The sequence below is a fragment of the Trachypithecus francoisi genome, unplaced genomic scaffold, assembly GCF_009764315.1.
Source record: "Trachypithecus francoisi isolate TF-2019V2 unplaced genomic scaffold, Tfra_2.0 Lachesis_group13, whole genome shotgun sequence".
NCBI classification, from domain to species: domain Eukaryota; kingdom Metazoa; phylum Chordata; class Mammalia; order Primates; family Cercopithecidae; genus Trachypithecus; species Trachypithecus francoisi.
In genome coordinates, this window is record NW_022681458.1 from 42,341,592 (window position 1) to 42,361,763 (window position 20,172).

The 20,172-nt window shown below is 37.0% G+C and overlaps 1 protein-coding gene across 3 annotated transcripts in view; it reads left to right on the forward strand.

Moving 5' to 3' along the window:
• SATB2 (SATB homeobox 2) overlaps positions 1–20,172 on the forward strand; it is a 186,516-nt gene that overhangs the window by 90,087 nt on the left and 76,257 nt on the right. For all 3 annotated transcript variants that reach the window (XM_033230739.1, XM_033230740.1, XM_033230741.1), the window contains exon 7: positions 18,322–18,794. In XM_033230739.1, the coding sequence (XP_033086630.1) occupies positions 18,322–18,794 (473 nt within the window). The remainder of the gene's footprint in view (positions 1–18,321; positions 18,795–20,172) is intronic.

Consider the following 20,172-nt stretch of genomic DNA (forward strand, 5'->3'; position numbering starts at 1 on the left):
GCTACCCAGGAGAAATTAAGTACACTGAAAACTGAATTAAGATCCGTTTCTTTTCAACAGATTCTAAAATTCTTAGAACACTTTAGATCCTGGTTTGGGCAAATGCTTTAGGATATTAATATTCACCTTTGTACATTATAAGATGAATAACTCCTTCTCATTATAAGACATTGTTGTGTGGCTCAGAAGGGTTTCTTTTCTGTAAGTGTTGCCTCCAAGTTTTTCTTTTAAAATAGGATTGTTAAAGTGCTTCAGCATATCCTCTTCGGCTAAAAATCAAAAGAATCATGCAGCTTCAAGGTCATTTGTTAGATCCCATTTACTTGCTGTTATAAGAAAAAGTAAGAGAGTGTCCTCTTAATAGGCTGGAGTATAATTCCAGATTCAGAAAGATTGGAAACTCTTCATTCTAGTGTTTTCAGAATTGCCACTACAGAATGTGTGTGTGTGTGCGCGCATTCACACATTAACACTCATGTCTTCTACTTTTCTTTTTTCTTCCTGGAGCTTTAATTCTTCAAGCTGTATCTTCTTTTTTTTTTTTTTAAAGATAGTAAATGCACAGTTAAATCTTTAAGTGCCATAAAAGCAGACTGAGACCTTGATTTCATTCAGTTGGTCAAGGATCCACACCTGAAGAGGCTATCAGACACTGTGTACACATACTATTCAAAGAGATGGAGCTAGTCATTGCTGTTGAAAAGTGTGTGTGTGTCTGTGTGTGTGTCAGTAGGAGGAGAAAAGGGAAGGTTAAGGTATGTGTGAAGTAAACACAAGCTGCCATAAAACAGTTCAAGTGGTGTTGATTCATCAACCAAGGGAGTGGGAGGAAAAACAAAGAATTCATGACAGGTATAATGGTGCACAGAAAATAAACATCTAGAGAAGTGTGTTTTATTAACTTTCGACCCTCAGAAAAAAGGAAGTGTTGGACTGAGGCAGGCACATTTTATTTGGTAGAAGCCTTATTCTATGAATAGATGTTGCTGTGGGAGTTTCTACCTAGTAGGACCCGTTTCTCATGGGAAAGTAATGATTTGATTTGTAAAATTTGTTTGTGTCCCTGCTTTCAACATGAAAAAAAAGGCAATGAATTCCAAAATTGGAAACCATTAGTAGTGAAACCAGAATTCCACCATAGGGCTTTTTCTGAGAACCCAGAAATCAGAGTTCCATGTCCCTCTCAGCCTCCCTACCTTCCATTTCTACTTCAAAGTTACCAATTTACATGCACTTCTATGCACTATTCAGCATAGAAGAAAATCTCAAGTCAACTTACTGACGTCCCAAACTAAATGCAGGCTACATTGTTAAATATGTTTCCTATTATCTGCTAATGTCTGTTTTAATAAAACAGTGGGAACTAAGTGGTTGCTTCTTAATCAAAAACATGATTTCCTAAACATAAGCTATGTGATTCTGTTACAAATTGCCACATATAGATCTCCTAGGTCAAAATTTTTTTCTCTTCTCATAGAAATAAATAAACAGCAAAATAATGATATACTCTGAAAGATCAAAGTAAATATGACTAAAACCTGGCAAAAATAAAAGTCTACTGGAAGGTTAAAAAAAAGATCAGATTGCAAATTCTATAGTTAATGCTTAAATAAATATGAGAAAAATGAACAATCAATAATTTGATATCATTAAAAACAGATGTAAAAACTATATACAAATGGAATTGTCTAAATTTTGAAGTAAACATTTTAATGTGCATTTTTTGAATTTGTTGTTATTATAGCTAAACTATTTACACTTATTCTTTAGAAAGTCCTAAATTGGTTTGGCTTAGCATGTTAACTTTATTTTCCCCAGTGATCACAGCAAAGCACATTCTGTTTACCTTTTTTCTTTAATTTCAAAGACAATCATGGTTGACACAGACATATTTGAGTTAACATGAGCATTACTTCAGGATAGATAGGGAGACAGTGTGTATACTCTGGTTTCAAGGTCTAAGACCATGAATCTATTTCCCAGGAGTATTTGACGTTGAAGAAAACGAAATGGGTAGGTAGGGTAGGGTGATAGGTTGGTTTAGACAGCATTTTTTTTTAATTGCCGATCATCACATACTATAATTGCTTCTGGACCAGATTTTACAATATAGAGCTCATAAGCTCCAAAGTATAAGAAAAAAAAAAAAAGTACATTTTATCTAAAAGCAAAAAAAAAAAAAGAAAGAAAAAAAAACCAATAAGTTTAATATTTAGGAATTTTAGTATTGTACATGAGGAGAATCCATAGACACCTAGAAACATTCATGCTATTCCAAAATTATTTGTAAGGTCTTGGGATTATGAGGGATTTACCAAAGTAGTTTTTTAGTAAGTTCTACACATTTTAGCAAAATTTTAATTTTTTTACACAACTTTTTTGTCCGAACTCCTGATGTGAACTTTCCCCATCATTGTTATGAAACGAAGGGACAATCATATATGTAGTACCACCATCAGTTTCACTCTCATGGCAGTCTACTTTTGCAGGGGATATAATAAAAATAAGAAAATGCCTTAATAAAGAATCTTTTATATATGTTAAATGTGTCCTAATTGATAAGTTACAAGAAAATAATTTTATATCTAAAGTGTTTGTCATCTAGTACCAAGAGCACAGTAAGCAGTTATCTTAGGTGAAGTCAATCCCAATGATTTAATATGCCTCAAGAATGGAAGGGTCATTGAAAGTTTACACAAATACGGGTGGCTATTATAAAATTATTTGTGTTATAAAATAATACCATTAGAATGGACGGACCTAACCAAACCCTGTATTTTGGCCAGAGTGCAAAATTATCCCCATCACTTTTTTTTTCTCAGTCATTGGCCAAGAACCCTCTGATTGTTAATTGTCTTAATTTTATTTGTTTATTTGAACTTCTTTTGCCAGATATTAAAAAGCTGAGAGAAAAGAGGATTTTAAAAAGCAATGTTACTTCCCCAAGCCTGGTTTATTCTAGTAATCAGTATTTTATCTGACCCTGTCTGATCTAGTCTTGCAAGATCAAACGTCCAGGCCAGCAGGCAGACAGTAAACAAAGCCCATGAAGGGTTTCGGTAAACACAAAGATTAGATGTTGAATGAAAATTAAACTCCTTGAACTAGTCCTGTGTACTAAAGTGGTTAAGTGGGTTGTGATTAAAAGAAATAAGTAATTATGATCATTATAGCTGAAATGATATAATGTTACCACATTTAAAGCACCTCTTGTACTCAAAAATGATTGTGTCATTTACAAAGTGGTGCCTTGGAGTTGAATAGAGAAATCAATGTCCCCTGACCTGGTTCCATAAGGCAGCCCTTGCTTAGCCATGGTGGTATCAGTGGTCAGGACAATGCCTTTAATCAACTCCTGGTCCTTCTGCCTCTGCTGTTGTTTAATTCTGATGAGATAAAAGTAACTTACTTTTGTCTACCTAATTTTTCTGTCATGAAAGAAATTTGCTTTCAGCTTCAGATCTAAATGAAGTGTTCTGCAAGGAAGTTTGTCTGCCCTCTGCCTATGTTATATCTTGTTGGAAGTAATGGCAACATAAAATCCTTTGAACATTGTATGCATATTTACTTATGTATTTTATCCTGACAAATTATAGCTGTTTATATTTATGGGGTACAAAGTGATGGTATGATTTTTAATACAACGTGAAATGATTAAATCAAGTGAATTAACCTATTCATCACCTCAAATATTTGACATTTTTGTGATGAGAATATCTGAGACTTACTCTGTGATATTAAAATGCACAGTACTCAATTATTAGCTATATTCACCATGCTGTACAGTAGATCTCAAAAAAAAAACCAAACTTGTTTCTCCTCACTGAGACTTTGTACCCTTTGATTATCATCTCACTGCTCCCACCTCCCAACCTGTGTTAAACACCATTCTACTCTCTACTTCTATGAATGCAATTGTTTCAGATTCCACATATAAGTGAGAATGTGCAGCATTTGTCTTTCTGTGTTTGACTTATTTCACTTAGCACAGTGTTCTCTAGTTCTACTCTTGTCGTTGCAAATATTGGATTCATGGAAATAGAAACATCACTTCTACTGTCAACCACTTTTTATCTCACCAGTTTTTCAACACATGAAAGAGCCTTGCACATTTTCATTGTGACAGTCACTGATAGTATGCATAGATCACCTATGCTTGCTCGGCCCTCCAGTGGAAAGCTTATTGGTAGTTTAAGTGGAAAAATGGTGCGTGGGGAATGTCTTGAGCACTCATCTTAGACGTGGACTAATTCCTTGCATGGATCTTAAGAAGCTCATTCCAGCCGTACTGTAACTGCTTTGTTGGGCTGAATATACTTATTCATACATGTTTAAAGATGTAAAAACATTTGTTTGTTAATAATGTAGTTTGTAGATTAAAAGAAATGAACTTGCAATCTACTCATTTATACTATTTATGATGTTATTTTAAATAGACATTAATATGATGCAAAGGGAAAAATGAACTACTTTCCTTATGCCCCTCCCTACTTCTCTTACATCTATTCATTCATCCAGCCATCATGTATACCTACTCTTTGGAAGAAACATGAGACATAATTCCTGCTTTCCAAAAGCCTACAATCTGTGCAAAATGCTTAATTCATAATGTAACACATACCTTGTCATTCAAAAACAAATTCTAGCTTCTATTTTATATATAATAGCTGGCAGGATTCTAAGGGCTGGGAATACAGTGGAGAGCATTACCTTTTTCTTTCTCACAAGATAATTGCAATCATAATTAAATAAATAATTTTAACTAAATGTTTAGTGAGCACTTCTGCTATGGGCCGTAATTAGTTCCAGAAGCAGTGAGAAACATCTGTATGCACATAAGATATGCTTCCTGCCTCTAGTTGTGTTGCCCTTAACCTGGCAAGAGAAGCAGCTGTATAAATGGATCTGGTAAATATGTAGTGGTGATATAAACTAGTTTGGTGGTGGCATAGAGGAAGGTCCGAAAACTCTTCTTGCTAGGTTTGACATGGGGTGGAGGGTGGGCAGTTAGGGAGAGGCAGTGCATGAATTATACCTTAAGGACAAGTGGAGTTACTGCGGCAAGGAGGAAAAGAGGAGGAATGTTTTGGGCAACCGAATGATCATGAGTACAGATGGAGAAGTACAAAATAGCATTGCATGTTTAGAAAATTACAAGTGACTGTCCAGTATGTCTAGAATGGTGGTACATTTATCCTGATACTATAATATAACAGGTGCCCAGAATGGCTAAGCTTTGATCAGTGAAAAGGCAAAGGTAAAACATAGCTGGATGTAGGAGGGGTAGTGACACCAAATGTTGATAGAAATGACTGGGACCTGGCCGGGCGCAGTGGCTCATGCCTGTAATCCAAGCACTTTGGGAGGCCGAGGTGGGTGGATCACGAGGTCAGGAGGTTGAGAGCATCCTGGCTAACACAGTGAAACCACATCTTTACTAAAAATACAAAAAATTAGCTGGGCGTGGTGGCACATGCCTGTAATCGCAGCTACTCAGGAGGCTGAGGCAGGAGAATCACTTGAACCCAAGAGTTGGAGGTTGCAGTGAGCTGAGATCGCGCCATTGCACTCCAGTCTGAGTGACAGAGTGAGACTCTTGTCTCACAAAAAAGAAAAGAAAAGAAAAGAAATGGTTGGGACCTGGCTGGGAGATCATATGTGTTGTAACAATGAAAAATAAGACTGAGAAGGTAGAGAACACACCTTAGGGGTCTTTGAAAGCCCAGTTGAGGTATTTTGAGGATTGTTGAAGGTTTTTCAGCGAGAGAGTGACATATTGAAAATGATGGTTTTAAGAATGATTCCTCTAGACACCATCTAAAGATGTATGAGGGTGTGAGTGGGTGTATGGCAGGAAGGGAGGTGGGTGGGAGGGGGAAGGTTGGTATGTGCACCTGGTGGAAGTAGGCAAAGTCAAATCTATTGCAGTAATTGACGGAAGTGGAGTGGTGAGGGAAGTGAAGCCCTGGCTTTGAGTGGCAGAAGTGAGAAAGACAGGAAGCCGCCAATGGAAGAGGTTCAAGCAGAGGAGAGCCATGAGACTTGGTGAGAGTAAATAGGGGTATGGGAATGAGAAGGAGACATGCAAGCAAAATCCAGGTTTTGAGCTTAGTGACTCTTGATGGTTGTGACAGAAATAGGACAATACCAACGGAGATGAAATTGCTGATACCTCAGTGAGAATTGACAACTCGGTAGAAATGTCCATTAGGCTGTTTGAGATGTGGAACCAGCCGACTAAAGGACAGGATGGAGAATAAATTTTCGGGCCACTTTATTGGATGACAATTGAAATGGTACCAAACGAACATTCCTTAAAGTGGAGAGCAAGAGCAGGAGAGGGCTGGAAGCTTTGAGAAGAAAAAGGCCAGGAGTTAAGAAGATGCAACTAGAGAGAGTGAGGTGTCACCAAAGCCAAGGGAAGATGAGTTACCAGCGGGGGAGTGTTATCAAAGGTGCAGTGGCGGGGCAGGGGAGAGGAGAGGGAATTGGAGGCTCTTGGCTTTGGCAGAAAGGATACCAAAATGACATTGGAGGGAGCTGTCTCTGCAGTGTGAGAACAGGGAAAGCCTATGCATCTACTAAGGGAGGGGTGTCAAGGACATGAGAGGAAAGAGTCTAAACATGGCTAAGTGAAGCATGAGGGCTAAGTGTAATTAGCAGAAAGAGGATGGAGCCAGTAGTTTTGAAGAGGAAGAGGAGTGATAAGCAAGAGCCCATCAACTAGGAGGGAATGGATCTGAGGCGCAGATAACACGGTGCCTTTGAAAGAAAGAAAAATAGTGATGTTTTCTTCAGAATCTGGGAGAAGGGCAAGGAGATGTGTAAGGAGGGAAGGTTCTGGAGATGGAGTGGACGGTGAGGATGGGCAGCTCATACCATGGGGTGTGAGACTAGGCTGGCATGACCTTCTAGCAGTGAAGGAGAGAATGGTTGGCATGGGGGGCTTGGTGGTGAGAACACCTGAAATAGGATCTGGACAGGCCATGTCTGGGGAACAAGGAGGGTGTGTGCTTTAGATTGCTCCTAGTTTCATATTTCCATTTGTCCTGCCCAGAAACAGAATATAAAACTAGAAAACATATATAGATGTGATGGTGGCTGACAAAGAATCTACAGAGTGTGAAATGTAGACCACAAAATGCCCAGTTTATTTAAAATCTGATGATTGTGGGGACATCCTCTTCTACTGGGGAGACCAGCAGGTGAAAATCAGGGAACACTTCTGGTTTCTTGATCAATTAAATAAAGATTATTACCTGATTTTCCTTAGACACTTACAAGGTTCAAAGCTGAAAAGCACCTAAGCTCATAAGGTGCTTGAAGCGCTTAACTATAAATGCTGTGTAAGATGCTAGGACTGAAATCACATTGCCTAATGGGAGACAGTTATGTAACTATTTGCCTGACTGATGAATGGCCTTCATTCCACCATTTGCAAGAATTTGAGATTATTTGACCTTAGAGTCCTGAACTCCCAAGGGAATGGACATGAATTTATAATCATCTAGAGTACAAATCAGACTGTGAGTTCTAACATTGGGCCTTTCAGGGTATCACCTTTTTAAGTTCTATGTAGCATAGAAATTTTGATTTTTGACTAATCCCCCTTCTGGACCAGAAGCTTCTTGAGAGAACTTCAGAGGCAGAGGTTTTGGGAACACAGGAATGTATCAATTTTCTGTCCTCCCCAGAGTCCTGTGAGCATGAGGCCTTCAACACTGTGAATACTTAGTAAATATTAATAGAATTGAATGTAATATAGATGAACTTTTTGAATATATGCATTTAGAGCAGCTTTATTTTTACACATATTATGTAGTGCACTAATCTTATTTGCTACCTGATCTGTCATTTGAGAGAAAAAAAGAAAGAAAAATCTTTGCTTATTTAATTCATATTGCAAATGTCCTTAGCAAATGTAATTGGTTACAATCGTTCTATTTTTCTATTAATTATTGAGCTAAAGACTTAACAATAGTCAATTCAGTTGAATGGGACAGTAATACCTTTAAAAAGTACAAATTAGAGACCATTTGTGTAGCCTAAGATAAATGTGCCTTTGAGGTTTTCACAGCTAGTCTATTGAGTATTTTCCTTAATATAATGGCTTAAAACATTAAAGTCCTATAAAATCACAGAGACTGGTCAGAGGAAAAGAATGAATCATGAATTGATTGTTTTCTTTGATTAACTTTTCTTCAGGTAGGTTGAATTAAAGAATTAATACACATGGAATGCCAACTGACAAAGGCAGAATTTTCCTAAGCAGTAATGTTAAGTTTCAACAATATGATTTCTTTTACTATCATGTGCTGAATTCACCTTAGAAATTATAGTTTTAGATTAAAATAAAAAGTAAAAATAAAGATATTATTAGATATAAGCAGTTTTAGCCTATATAGAATGTTATAAGAATACTTGAAATGATCAGTGATATCAAACTGTGATAAAGCATTGCTTGAAACCAAAAGGGACAATAGTGTTCTGGTACAGAGAGGGTGGAGACTAGGAAAGGTGGATAATGCTCACTTTTTCCATGGAACATAATGGGTCCTAGGAGCTTTTATTACCAAAGAAACAGAGTTGTCCACATTTGAGTTACTTTATGGTGGGTATATACATTTCTGTGGAGGTTAATGTGATGGAAAAAGGAAGTTGATAATAAGGGGAAAATACACCTAAGAAAACCAGTCATATGGTATTATCACGGTGCTGGCTGGTAGACTTTGCTTATGGGCTGTTTTATTAGGAGTTAACAAGTTGGCTCTGAATATCTTGCTCTAGGCAGGGACTTTGCAAGCAAGTTCTCAAACCAGAGACAAATTCTCTTCAGCAAATTTAGAGAAAAACAAAATCTTTGGGTTTGGTAGCTAGTCTTTTTCTTTCTTTTGCTCTTTAGCTCTTTCAAGCTCAATAATTTTTTAAAATTATATTTGGTGAACTCTTCTGGTAGTAGTTTTATTTGTTTGTTTTAATGGTATGGGATTTATATCTGAGAGATCTATTAGCTTTGGCTGCTGCAATCATGTCTGACTGTGTTTGTATTAACAGAAATTTTTTTTTGTAGAGTAAATTGACCTTATACCTCCAGTTATTGACTAGGAGAAAATAAACCAGAAGTATTTTCAGTGACTAGGCATATTCAATGTTGGCAGACGGGATGCTATTCTGGTTTGTTGGGGGAAATTAGTGTTATGTTTACCTTTTAAAAAGATTTTAACCCAATGAAAGACTTTGGGTGGACAATGGGGATGTTGATCGTTAATGTGTAGCCCAGCTGAGTGCAAGGAGACAAAATAAGTATCAGGTGGAAGCATATGGAATTGCTGTTTTTGTAGGTCAAAGTTGTTACATATCACCAATTTAATATAGTTCAATTATATATGAATTTGTGATTGCCCAAGATTCTCAAGCTGTTATCATATTGTGTGAGTGTGCATACCCAATTTCACTTCTTGTTGGTTACTTGTTTCAAAGAAATACTTTCTATTTATAGAATTTGTAGGGTACTTGAGAAAGCTCTCTGCTGTGTGATTCATATCCTTCATCAGTCAGGTGGGAGTCTATGCTGATGACACTCATTTTGGGTCAAAAGCTTTCACCTCAAGAAAAATAAGATAATGGGAGGGGATTTATAAAAATAAATATAATCACTATGTATATATGTGTGGGTGTCTTACAGTTAACTAGAATGAATTGCTAATAAACTGACAAAATAGGAATTTAAAGGAGCTATCTTTTATCATCAAATAGAAATGCGCTTTAAATCATAGGCAGATGTTATGGGCCCATCTACGTGTAGCAGACAGTTAAATTGTCTGAAGCAAATATATTGATGGAATTTTTTAAAGTTAATATTATTCAGTACTGTATCTCTAGGGGCTGCCATCATTCCTGGCACATGATAGTTGATTAATAAATGTTTATTATATGAATTTTAATGCAAATAATTCTATTTAAGTGATTAGCTGATTCAACTGTTGAGGAATCAGTGATTTCATCACTTTTTGAGTTGACAGTCTTTTCAGTCTATGTTACACAAAGCATACAGTGGCGGCTCAGGTTGAGCTTTTACCATTCAGATGACTTATCCATCCTTCATGTCACATACATGTGCCATGTGCACTTATGCACACACACATGCAAATACAAAGTGAAACTTATCAGTAAAAAAGTTGATTGCTCCTGACCTAAATCCTGAAACTATTAATAACCACATACTCCAAACTGGGCAGTTCACCTTAAGCAGCAGAATACAGACTGCAGGGTCCTAAAGGCATAGGACCAAACAATTATGACATTATGACAATTATGACATCAAACAATTATGACATTAAAGTCAAATAATGACATTAAAGAAGCTGACTGAGCTTCAGCTTCTTTAATAAAGTAGGCATCTTAATATCAATGCCATAGAATTATTGTGAGAGTTAAATGATAATGATGTGTAAGGTATTTAGCTCAGTGCTTCAGCTACTATATAAATGGTAGGGCTTGGTGTTACCTGAAATGCCAATACAGTTTGAAAAAGGTATGTTAGCAGTAAAAATATGAAAATTCTTAAACTTATAATACATATATTTTTTCTAAAGAAAACCCATTAAAAAGCACTTGTGAAACATTTAGGCCTTAGAACTTGACTTTGAGTTACGCACAAAAAGAGGAAAAAGTGGCCATGTGGTTTGCGTTTTCTTATTATGAGGCTAGAGCCAGCAGCCTTAATCATTTTGAATACTCCTAAATATTTATCTGCATTTGGATAGTTATTTGACCTAGAGCACATTTTTAAATTTCTCTGGTATTAGACAAGATCATTGTCTTTAAAATTGGGCATCAAGGTTTTAGAGCGTAAGGTGGGGAAGCAGAGAACCTGGAGAGGAGGTTTGTAAATTTAAGGCATTCATATGCTCTAGTATCTTTTTTCTGTGCTCTAATGTTTGGGTACCAATCTGAATTTGTTGGTTTGACTGGCAACTTTTTTACCAAGAGTGCCAAAAGCAAACCAATGTCTTTTTTTGCATTTGTAGAATCACTTCCAGAGTACTTTCTAAGGTTGAAAGAGTCATAGAGAAATTCTGCCATCTTCTTTTCTTTCTTTTTTTTTTTTTTTTTTTTGGCTTATGTTCTTTTACCCAGGGTTTCTAGGAGAGGTTCTGGGGAATACTAGAGTGTTATCTTATTAAGGAATCCATTAGCACTCATTCATGCTAATCCATTTACATTTGCATAAGCATCTTAATGGCTTAAAGAAAAATCCATAGGCCAGAGATTCTGGAAATTTCTCAGTGCAAAGCCTTTTACCCAATTCATTACTTTCTACCCATTATAAGTATGGACAAACCCCAGGGGCTATGTCACAAAAGCAACTGTGTTAAGGTTTGCAGCATGAAAACACTACCATAATAGCTCTAGAAATATTATCTATCTTTTTAGCAGTATTGATAAACTTGCAAGAGCTATACTCTAATTACTATTGCTATTGCCGCTATGCTTTTCTGTTTTCTATTCTATTTCTATTTCTAATTCTATTACAAGTCCCCAAAGTTAATGTCATAATTGTTTGATGTTACAAACCAGTTAATGGAAGACTCTGAATTCAAACCTATGCCTTTAGGACCCTGCAGTCTATATTCTGCTGCTTAAGGTGAACTGCCCAGTTTGGGGCATGTGGTTGTTAATAGTTTTAGGATTTGGGTCAGAAGCAATCAACTTTCCTACTGGTAAGTCTCACTTTGTATTGCATGTGTGTGTGCACAAGTGCACATGGCACATGTATGTGACATGAAAGACGGAAAACAGCTATTTTTCTTGTAATAGAAATTAATTGTCTTAAAATGGTACTTGTAAAGATGCTCTTAGATAAGTAACCTGCAAGGTTACTTTAAGACCACTTTACAGGTAATCCTTCCCATTTTACAGATAATCCCCAGATCACTCATCTAGTTATGACCCAGGCCTTTGAAATTTCAGTTTGCTTTTCTTTCTACCTTTCCTATGCCACCTTGCTGTTATTGGCAGGCATCTGTGCCAATCAGATGCTTCATCTTTTGCTCAAAAACCTTCAGAAACTATATTTTAGGGCACTAAGTCATTGGATTATATTTTGAGCATTGAAATTTTATTATATTTACTTTACATAATTGCAAAAGAAATAATAGGAATTAAGTGCCACAATATAGGAGTGAAAGACTATATACATATATACACACACACATACATATATATATGTATATATACACACAAACATATATATACGTATATATACTTGTGTATATATATGTGTGTGTGTATGTGTGTATTATTTTATTTTTTGAGTTTTGAAAATGTTCTTGTAACAACCTAAAATATATGAATATATATCAGGGATTTATAATATTTAAAATAAATACTTGGCTTCCTGGATGTACTGTAAAAAGTATCCTAAATAAAATAAGATTTTTGGACCAAATACCTTGTCATTGTAATGCAGGTAAATTCCTGAGGGAGAAGTGTAACTTTCTCATCTGTGAACAACCAGCCACAGGCAGCAATTGTGAGCATCTGAATAGCTAATGGTCATAGGGTGCTCTTGGTTAGAGCATCATCGCTGTGAACTTGGTGAGATTTTAGGAGTTTCTGAAATTCTAATATAGGGCTACAAAGGCCTTATCTGCTTTAGACTTAAATAGAATCCCAGAAGCTTAGAGAGTGGTTAGAAAATGGCTGCCCATTCCCTGCAGTTTTCGCTCAGTCCCAGGAAATTTGAAGGAATCTGCAAGATCCTCTTAGAACTCTGAGTTTTTCAGAGGCCTGAACAGACTCCAGATCTGAACTGTTTATCTGGAAGGTCTCTGGACTGGTACCTTTCCCCAGGTGTTGGAATAGCTACCAAAAGCCTCACAGCTACTGGACATAGAAGCATTTGAGCCCCCCTTGCCTTGACGGTTTCTTAAACTATGTTCTGTTTGGGAACTTACATTAGAAGCTGGGGACATCATTCCTTTCCAGGTGATTCCCTCTCTGGTACTCACCCTCAAGGCTTCAGCCACAGTAGAATCAAGTTCATTGTGAATTAAATTGAAGCTCTGATTTAAAGCTCTGGGAGCAGTTGTGAGTTATTTATTTATTTATGAGACAGCGTTTCACTCTGTCGCCCAAGCTGGAGTGCAGTGGCATAATCTCGGCTCACTGCAACCTCTGGATTCAAGTGAATCCAACCTCCTGGATTCAAGCGATTCTCCTGCCTCAGTCTCCTAAGTAGTTGGGATTACAGGCATGAGCCACCACACCTGGCTAATTTTTGTATTTTAGTAGAGACCAGTTTTCACCATGTTGGCCAGGCTGGTCTCGAACTCCTGACCTCAAGTGATCCGGCCTCCTCGGCCTTCCAAAATGCTGGAATTGCAAGCGTCAGCCACTGCGCCAGGCCAGCAGTTGTGTTTTTACTGTCTCTTTAATAAGTAAGCATGTTGCCTTTGTCAGAATATTTTCTGTTGTGAATGTGAGCATTGCTTTCACCGTCAGAAACAGCACTACCATTTACCCTTCATTTTTTCCAGGATTTCTGATCTTCTGCTAAATACTGCAGGCATAAGATGGCCCTTAGGGCCAAGGTGATGTCTTTGGTCTTAGTTTAGTTTAAGACAGACTTAACATGATGTTTTCCATTATACAGTGAAAAAGCAAGAACACAAAACCAGGCACTGCTGTTAGGTCTGTGTTTCACACATTGTGATTACTTTCTAATTATTTTAAAAGAAAGAAGAGAAAGGAAGGGAGAGATGGAAGGAGGGAGTAAAGGGAAGAAGAGAAAGAGAGAATCAGGAAAGCAGGAAGGGAGGGAGGGAGGAAAGAAAGAGAAAAAGAAAGTTCAGGCTCAATTTTCTGATACAGTCTGGCACATCCTGATGCTCCCTCTCTTTTTTAAGCATCTGTACTTCACTTGCTGTGACTTAAGAGGCTAAAAACGTTATTCTGATATTATTTTTATAAGAGTGGCAGCAAGAACTAAATTAAAATGTTTTCAATTTAGGCAAAATCAGCCAGGCACGGTGGCTCATGCCTGTAATCCCAGCACTTTGGGAGGCTGAGGCGGGCGAATCACTTGAGTTCAGGAGTTGGAGACCAACCTGGCCAACCAACATGGTGAAACCTCCGGTCTACTAAAAATATAAAAATTAGCTGGGCACCGTAGCACATGCTTGTAATCCCAGCTACTCAGGAGGCTGAGGTACAAGAATCACTTGAACCTGGGAGGTGGAGGTTGCAGTGAACTGAGATTGCACTACTGCACTCCAGCCTAGGTGATGGAGTGAGACTCTGTCTCAAAAAAAAAAAAAAAAAAAAAAAAAAAAGGCAAAACCTGTGTAAATGGTTTCTGAATTCGTGTTCTGCCTTGGTCATTGGAGATGCATCCTTTTGAGAGCATTTGATCCTTAGTCATTCTTAAAGTCGAGATCATAATTTTTTCTTCTTCTTCTTTCATTCTTGGGAGTAAAGAATTTGGCTTTTATTGGTAGAACTGTTAGGAACTGAAAACCATAAAGGGTGGCTAGTGTCAGAGAAAGAATGTAAAAACTGGTAGCCCATGGGCAGATCTGGTTTTCAGAAATGTTTTGTTTGGCTTTTATTGTATTTTGAAATGGAATTAGTTGCTAACACTTAAAAATTAGGAGATATCATGTAAAATCCAGATTTTTTGTTTTCTCAAAAAAAAGCAAAAAACAAAAAAAACGAAAAAGAGGATAATGTAAGAAAGACAGAAACTGGCTGAGGTTAGGTAGTGGTTGCTACCTTTGAACTGGTTAGACTTTCTGTCCTCCACCTAGTTCTTCTGCAGCTGGCTTTTCTGGCTGTTATCTACCTGAACAGGTAGGTATTTGCATTTGCAGTTTCTTCATTAATATTTACTAAGTGGTTAGTACTTCATGGTGTTACTACGGATGTAATATGTTGTTATGTCTTTATAAGATACTTCCATAGTTACTGTTCTTAACTGTAAGAATTTATAAGGATCCACCTGGAAACTCATAAGGATAGAAAGAATGATTATCTATAACCTCACAGAATATGGACTGACATTATTCAGACTCTTATTGCACCAATTCATGTAGGTTTCATGGAGCTCTGATGTTTATGCTTCATTGTGAATAAGATTTTAACTAGATCTGTGAATGAAGTATTTTTAAATTATGTGATTTAGATATAGCTCAAGAAAGTAAACTCACTCAAATGTAATTAAATTGTTGAAACGTGAAAATATCAAAATTTTGGAAAATTAACATTTGGTCAAATAATGCATTCTATAGGAGGATGGTTCTGTGTTTTTTCAGCAGAAAATGAAATAGATGGCCAGGCACAGTGGCTCACGCCTGTAATCCCAGCACTTTGGGAAGCTAAGGCAGGTGGATCACCTGAGGTCAGGAGTTTAAGAGCAACCTGGCCAAGATGGGTGAAACCTCATCTCTACTAAAAACACAAAAATTAGTTGAGTGTGGTGGTTGGGCATATACCTGTAATCCCAGTTACTCGGTAGGCTGAGCACAAGAATCACCTGAACCCGGGACGCAGAGGTTGCAGTGAGCAGAGATCGAACCACTACACTCTAGCTTGGGTAACAGAGTGAGACTCGGCCTCAAACCCCTCTCCCCACCAAGAAATGAAACAGATAAAATATTTCCTTATTAAGAATCTGAAAACATAATTTAATGTCTGAATTTATCTTTACTTTGACTGAATTAAAAGAAAATAAACAAAAGTGAATCCAATATTTAACTGAGACCAAATATTTCTGTCTCTAAGATTTTACTTTGGAATCAGTTCATGGTCTCTTTACCTTTTTTTTTTTTTTTTCAGTGAGGAATTATGATGTTAATTCCTGTTCTATGGAAACTGTTAGATTATATTATCTGGAGGCTCGTAACCGTTTGCTTGGTTTGGTTTTAAGGCTATGTACTTTAAAGTTTAATTAATATGATAATTGAAAAAGGTTTGCCTTTAGAAGATGAATAATTTGTTTTCTTAACCTTATGAGGGAAAGGTGACTTGTAAAACAAATGAATTACACTGTGAGGATTAGGTGGGGTGCAGTGGCTCACCTGTAATCCCAGAACTTTGGGAGGCCGAGGCGGGTGGATCACATGAGGCTAGAGTTCGAGAGCAGCCTGGCGAACGTGTTGAAACCCCGTCTCTACTAAAAATACAAAACATTAGCTGGGTGTGGTGGCACGTGCCGGTAATCCCAGCTACTTGGGAGGCTGAGACAGAAGAATCACTTGAACCTGAGAGGTGGAGGCTGCAGTGAACCGAGATTGCGCCATCGCACTACAGCCTGGACAACAAGAGTGAAACTCTGTCTTTAAAAAAAAAAAAAAAAAACAAACATTGTAAGGATTAAGTTAGAAATTGAGCCCTAAAAGAAGTTTGAAGTAAACTCTTGACTTACTTGGGAGTTTATAGGAATGTTAAGCAAGAAATCAGACTTCTTTTTTTTGAGACAGAGTCTCACTCTGTCACCCAGGCTGGAGTGCAGTAGTGTGAGTTCCACTCACTGCAGTCTTCACCTCTGCCTCCTGGGTTCAAGCAATTCTCCCGACTCAACCTCTCGAATATCTGGGATTACAGGAGCATGCCACCATGCCTGGCTAAATTTTGTATTTTCAGTAGAGACGGGGTTTTGCTATGTTGGCCAGGCTGGTCTCGAACTCCTGACCCCAGGTGATCCACCAGCCTTGGCCTCCCAAAGTGCTGGGATTGCAGGCATGAGCCACCATGCCCAGCCGAACTGAGTTTCTTTAAAAAGCAGGAGAAAGCACTGTACTGTACATGTCTAAATATAAGGTGATACAAAGACTTGGATGTTCACATGTTTTCGTAATGGGATATTTTGCATGCATAAAACTTGTAGACATGGATATAAAATAGTTAAATATCTACCCACATTTTAATGTATTAATTTACTTCCACACATACCTTTTTAAAGTCACATATTGCATAAAGTATTAATTTAGAAATACTACTTTGTTCCACCCTTACAGTTCATTGGCTTTATTCAGATGCTTCACATGTGATTTGGCATCAGTGTCTGTCATCACCAACTCCCCTGTTTTGAGTCATCTCACCCAGTTGTCCAGCACACATCATTTCTGCCTAAATTTCTTAAGACTCAGTATTTTTTTTAATAAAACCATGATTCTGTCACTGTTAACTATATGCCAAGCCACACATGCCATTTGTATAATAGGGAGACAATTTTTTTATATGTGTTCTATAGGTGAATATGTTTGATCTCTAGCTTCTTAAAGTTATCTTTAATGGACTTTTACATAGTCATATCCAGCATTTGCAATCATAAGAAATAATTGCTAAATTTGTATGGATTTTTTGCTTTCAAAAAGAGATCTTGTTATATTATGTTACACCTGTAAGCATTTAACACTAATAATGATGGGATTGTTTCAGCCCCATTTCTTTTCTCCAAACCAAACTTTGTTTTTCATGACAGAATAATACAGAGACTTGGATAAGGATTTGGCTATGAGGTGACTGTCTTTCCTGAGACATTATCTTAGGGAAAGAAAAAGACTTGCCTTGTGCTTGTAGATATGTGATACTTACTTTCTTTTCCCTTTCAAAGTTATTCTTTAAATCTTTATTAAAGCGCAATATAATGTAATAAAGCAGATAACCTGGAGAGAGGGTGAACTTCATTTAATGGCAAGTTGAGGTGATGTTATTAATTTTGTTATTTTTTTCCTTATCTGAGTGCATAGCACAATGTTTAAAATATCAATTTCTTAAAGAAACATTTCTATAAAAATAGCAAGTGAGTCAATAAATGGATATACTATGTGGTAGACATTTTTTAATGAACATTTCCATAGTTGTATAATAATATTTATGTGAGCTTTTTACTAGAAGGTAGCACTTAATTTGTCAGGAGATGTTGTCCTTGTCATTTCCTGATAACCATTAACTACATACTACAGAAGATAAGAACAGCTGGTGCTTTTATAACAAAGGGTGATTGGGGAGATGATAGAGCTTGGGGATCTAAGAGGATTTAGAATGGTCAATGGTTTCTGTCTTGGCTATTTAATGAAATGCTTACTTTTAAGAATTTTAACAAATTGAAGTGGCAAATATTTTTACTTTCATATGTTCCATGAAAAAAACCTATTGTAACATTTTGCAGAAAAGAATATCACTTTTATGCTGGAACTTCCATCATTGTATGAAAAAAATGTTTATATTATTAACATACCAAAAGTATAATTCAGTTCTACATATAAATTGTACCAATGAAAATAATGATGAATTATCACTTTTATCTCTTAACAGTGGAAAGAGTGGAACGAGAAAACCTTTCAGACTATTGTGTTCTGGGCCAGCGTCCAATGCATTTACCAAATATGAACCAGCTGGCATCCCTGGGGAAAACCAACGAACAGTCTCCTCACAGCCAAATTCACCACAGTACTCCAATCCGAAACCAAGTGCCCGCATTACAGCCCATCATGAGCCCTGGTCTTCTTTCTCCCCAGCTTAGTCCACAACTTGTAAGGCAACAAATAGCCATGGCCCATCTGATAAACCAACAGATTGCCGTTAGCCGGCTCCTGGCTCACCAGCATCCTCAAGCCATCAACCAGCAGTTCCTGAACCATCCACCCATCCCCAGAGCAGTTAAGCCAGAGCCAACCAACTCTTCCGTGGAAGTCTCTCCAGATATCTACCAGCAAGTCAGAGATGAGCTGAAGAGGGCCAGTGTGTCCCAAGCTGTCTTTGCAAGAGTGGCATTCAACCGCACACAGGTACAATTAGCATTGAACACTGTAATTAACAATAATACCGGGGACAGAATTGAGATAGGTCATAATTATTTTTATCTGTTTAAAAAGTTTTATGGAGCTCATCACATAGAATTAGATTAATTAATAATCCTTAGTTAATGAAACACTGTTACCATTGATCCATGCATGAACATGATTAATTTACTAATTGTTTAATTTTAATGATGTAATGGACATCTTTGAACCCAATGTGCAACTCAGGACCCCAAATGTTACTAATGACTTGGGTATGTACTCTCGTCCTCTCCATTTACTGTTTCCAGATGTAACCCTGATCTTGAATTTTGTGATTATCACTCTCTTGCCATTTTTTTTTAAACAAATTATAAAACTATGCATGCCCAATCCATTTTTTCCCTTGGTTTTGAACTTTATAAAAGAAATAAAATTATGTTTTATAATTTTATAAGTAAAGTTTTATTTAAAAATTTATAAAAGTCCTTCAAAACATACAAGTTAGATTTAAGATATTGATAAAATGATACTGGATAGTTTACTCTTACTTTTAATGTTTGAGGGAATATAACATTACATGTTGAAAATGTAAACAGTTGATTCACACGTCTTATTTTTATTGAGGGTGCTTATATGTAAGACATTGTTTTCCACCAGTAGTTCTTAAACTGGAGTGTGCATCAGAATCACCTGGAGGGCTGTGAAAACACAGACTGCTGGGCCTCATCCCATAGTTTCTGATTGAGTAAGTCTGAGGTTGGACTCAGAAATGAACCTTTCTAACAAGATCCCAGGTGATTATGATGGTAATGATCCGGGGCCACATGTTGAGAAACACTTACCTAGCCCTTACATGAGTAAGAACAAAGCAAGTGTGCATAACCTCAGGGAGCTAACGATCTAGTGGTGAAAACCAGGTAACCAGATAACTAGAGTAAAATGTGAAGTGTTATGAGTAATGTTAGAGAGTGTAAGCAGTGGTTGTGGTGGAGGTTCATGGCGAGGTAGAGGTGAGGAATACTTCCAGGAGAATGAATACCGTAAGCCTTCAAGACAATAATAGGTTAAAGTTTCAGCACCCTGGTAAACGCAAGGCAGGAAGCTAAGCTCTGTGTAGATGCAAAAAGGAGAAAAATAATGAACAAGCACATATGTAAACAACACGCTACAGTATTAGGTTGTCAAGGGGTTAGACCTTGAAGGATAAATAAAGTACAGCAGGCAAAGGTGATGAAGAAGAAGGGTATTATTTTAAACTAAAGAAATTCATAGGAAAAATGTTGAGTTAAAAAATGCAGGAATAATTTGAAGACATGAAACAACTCATTTCTGAGAAAAACTGTATGAATGTACAGAATGTAGGAATGCCTTCATTTATCTGATA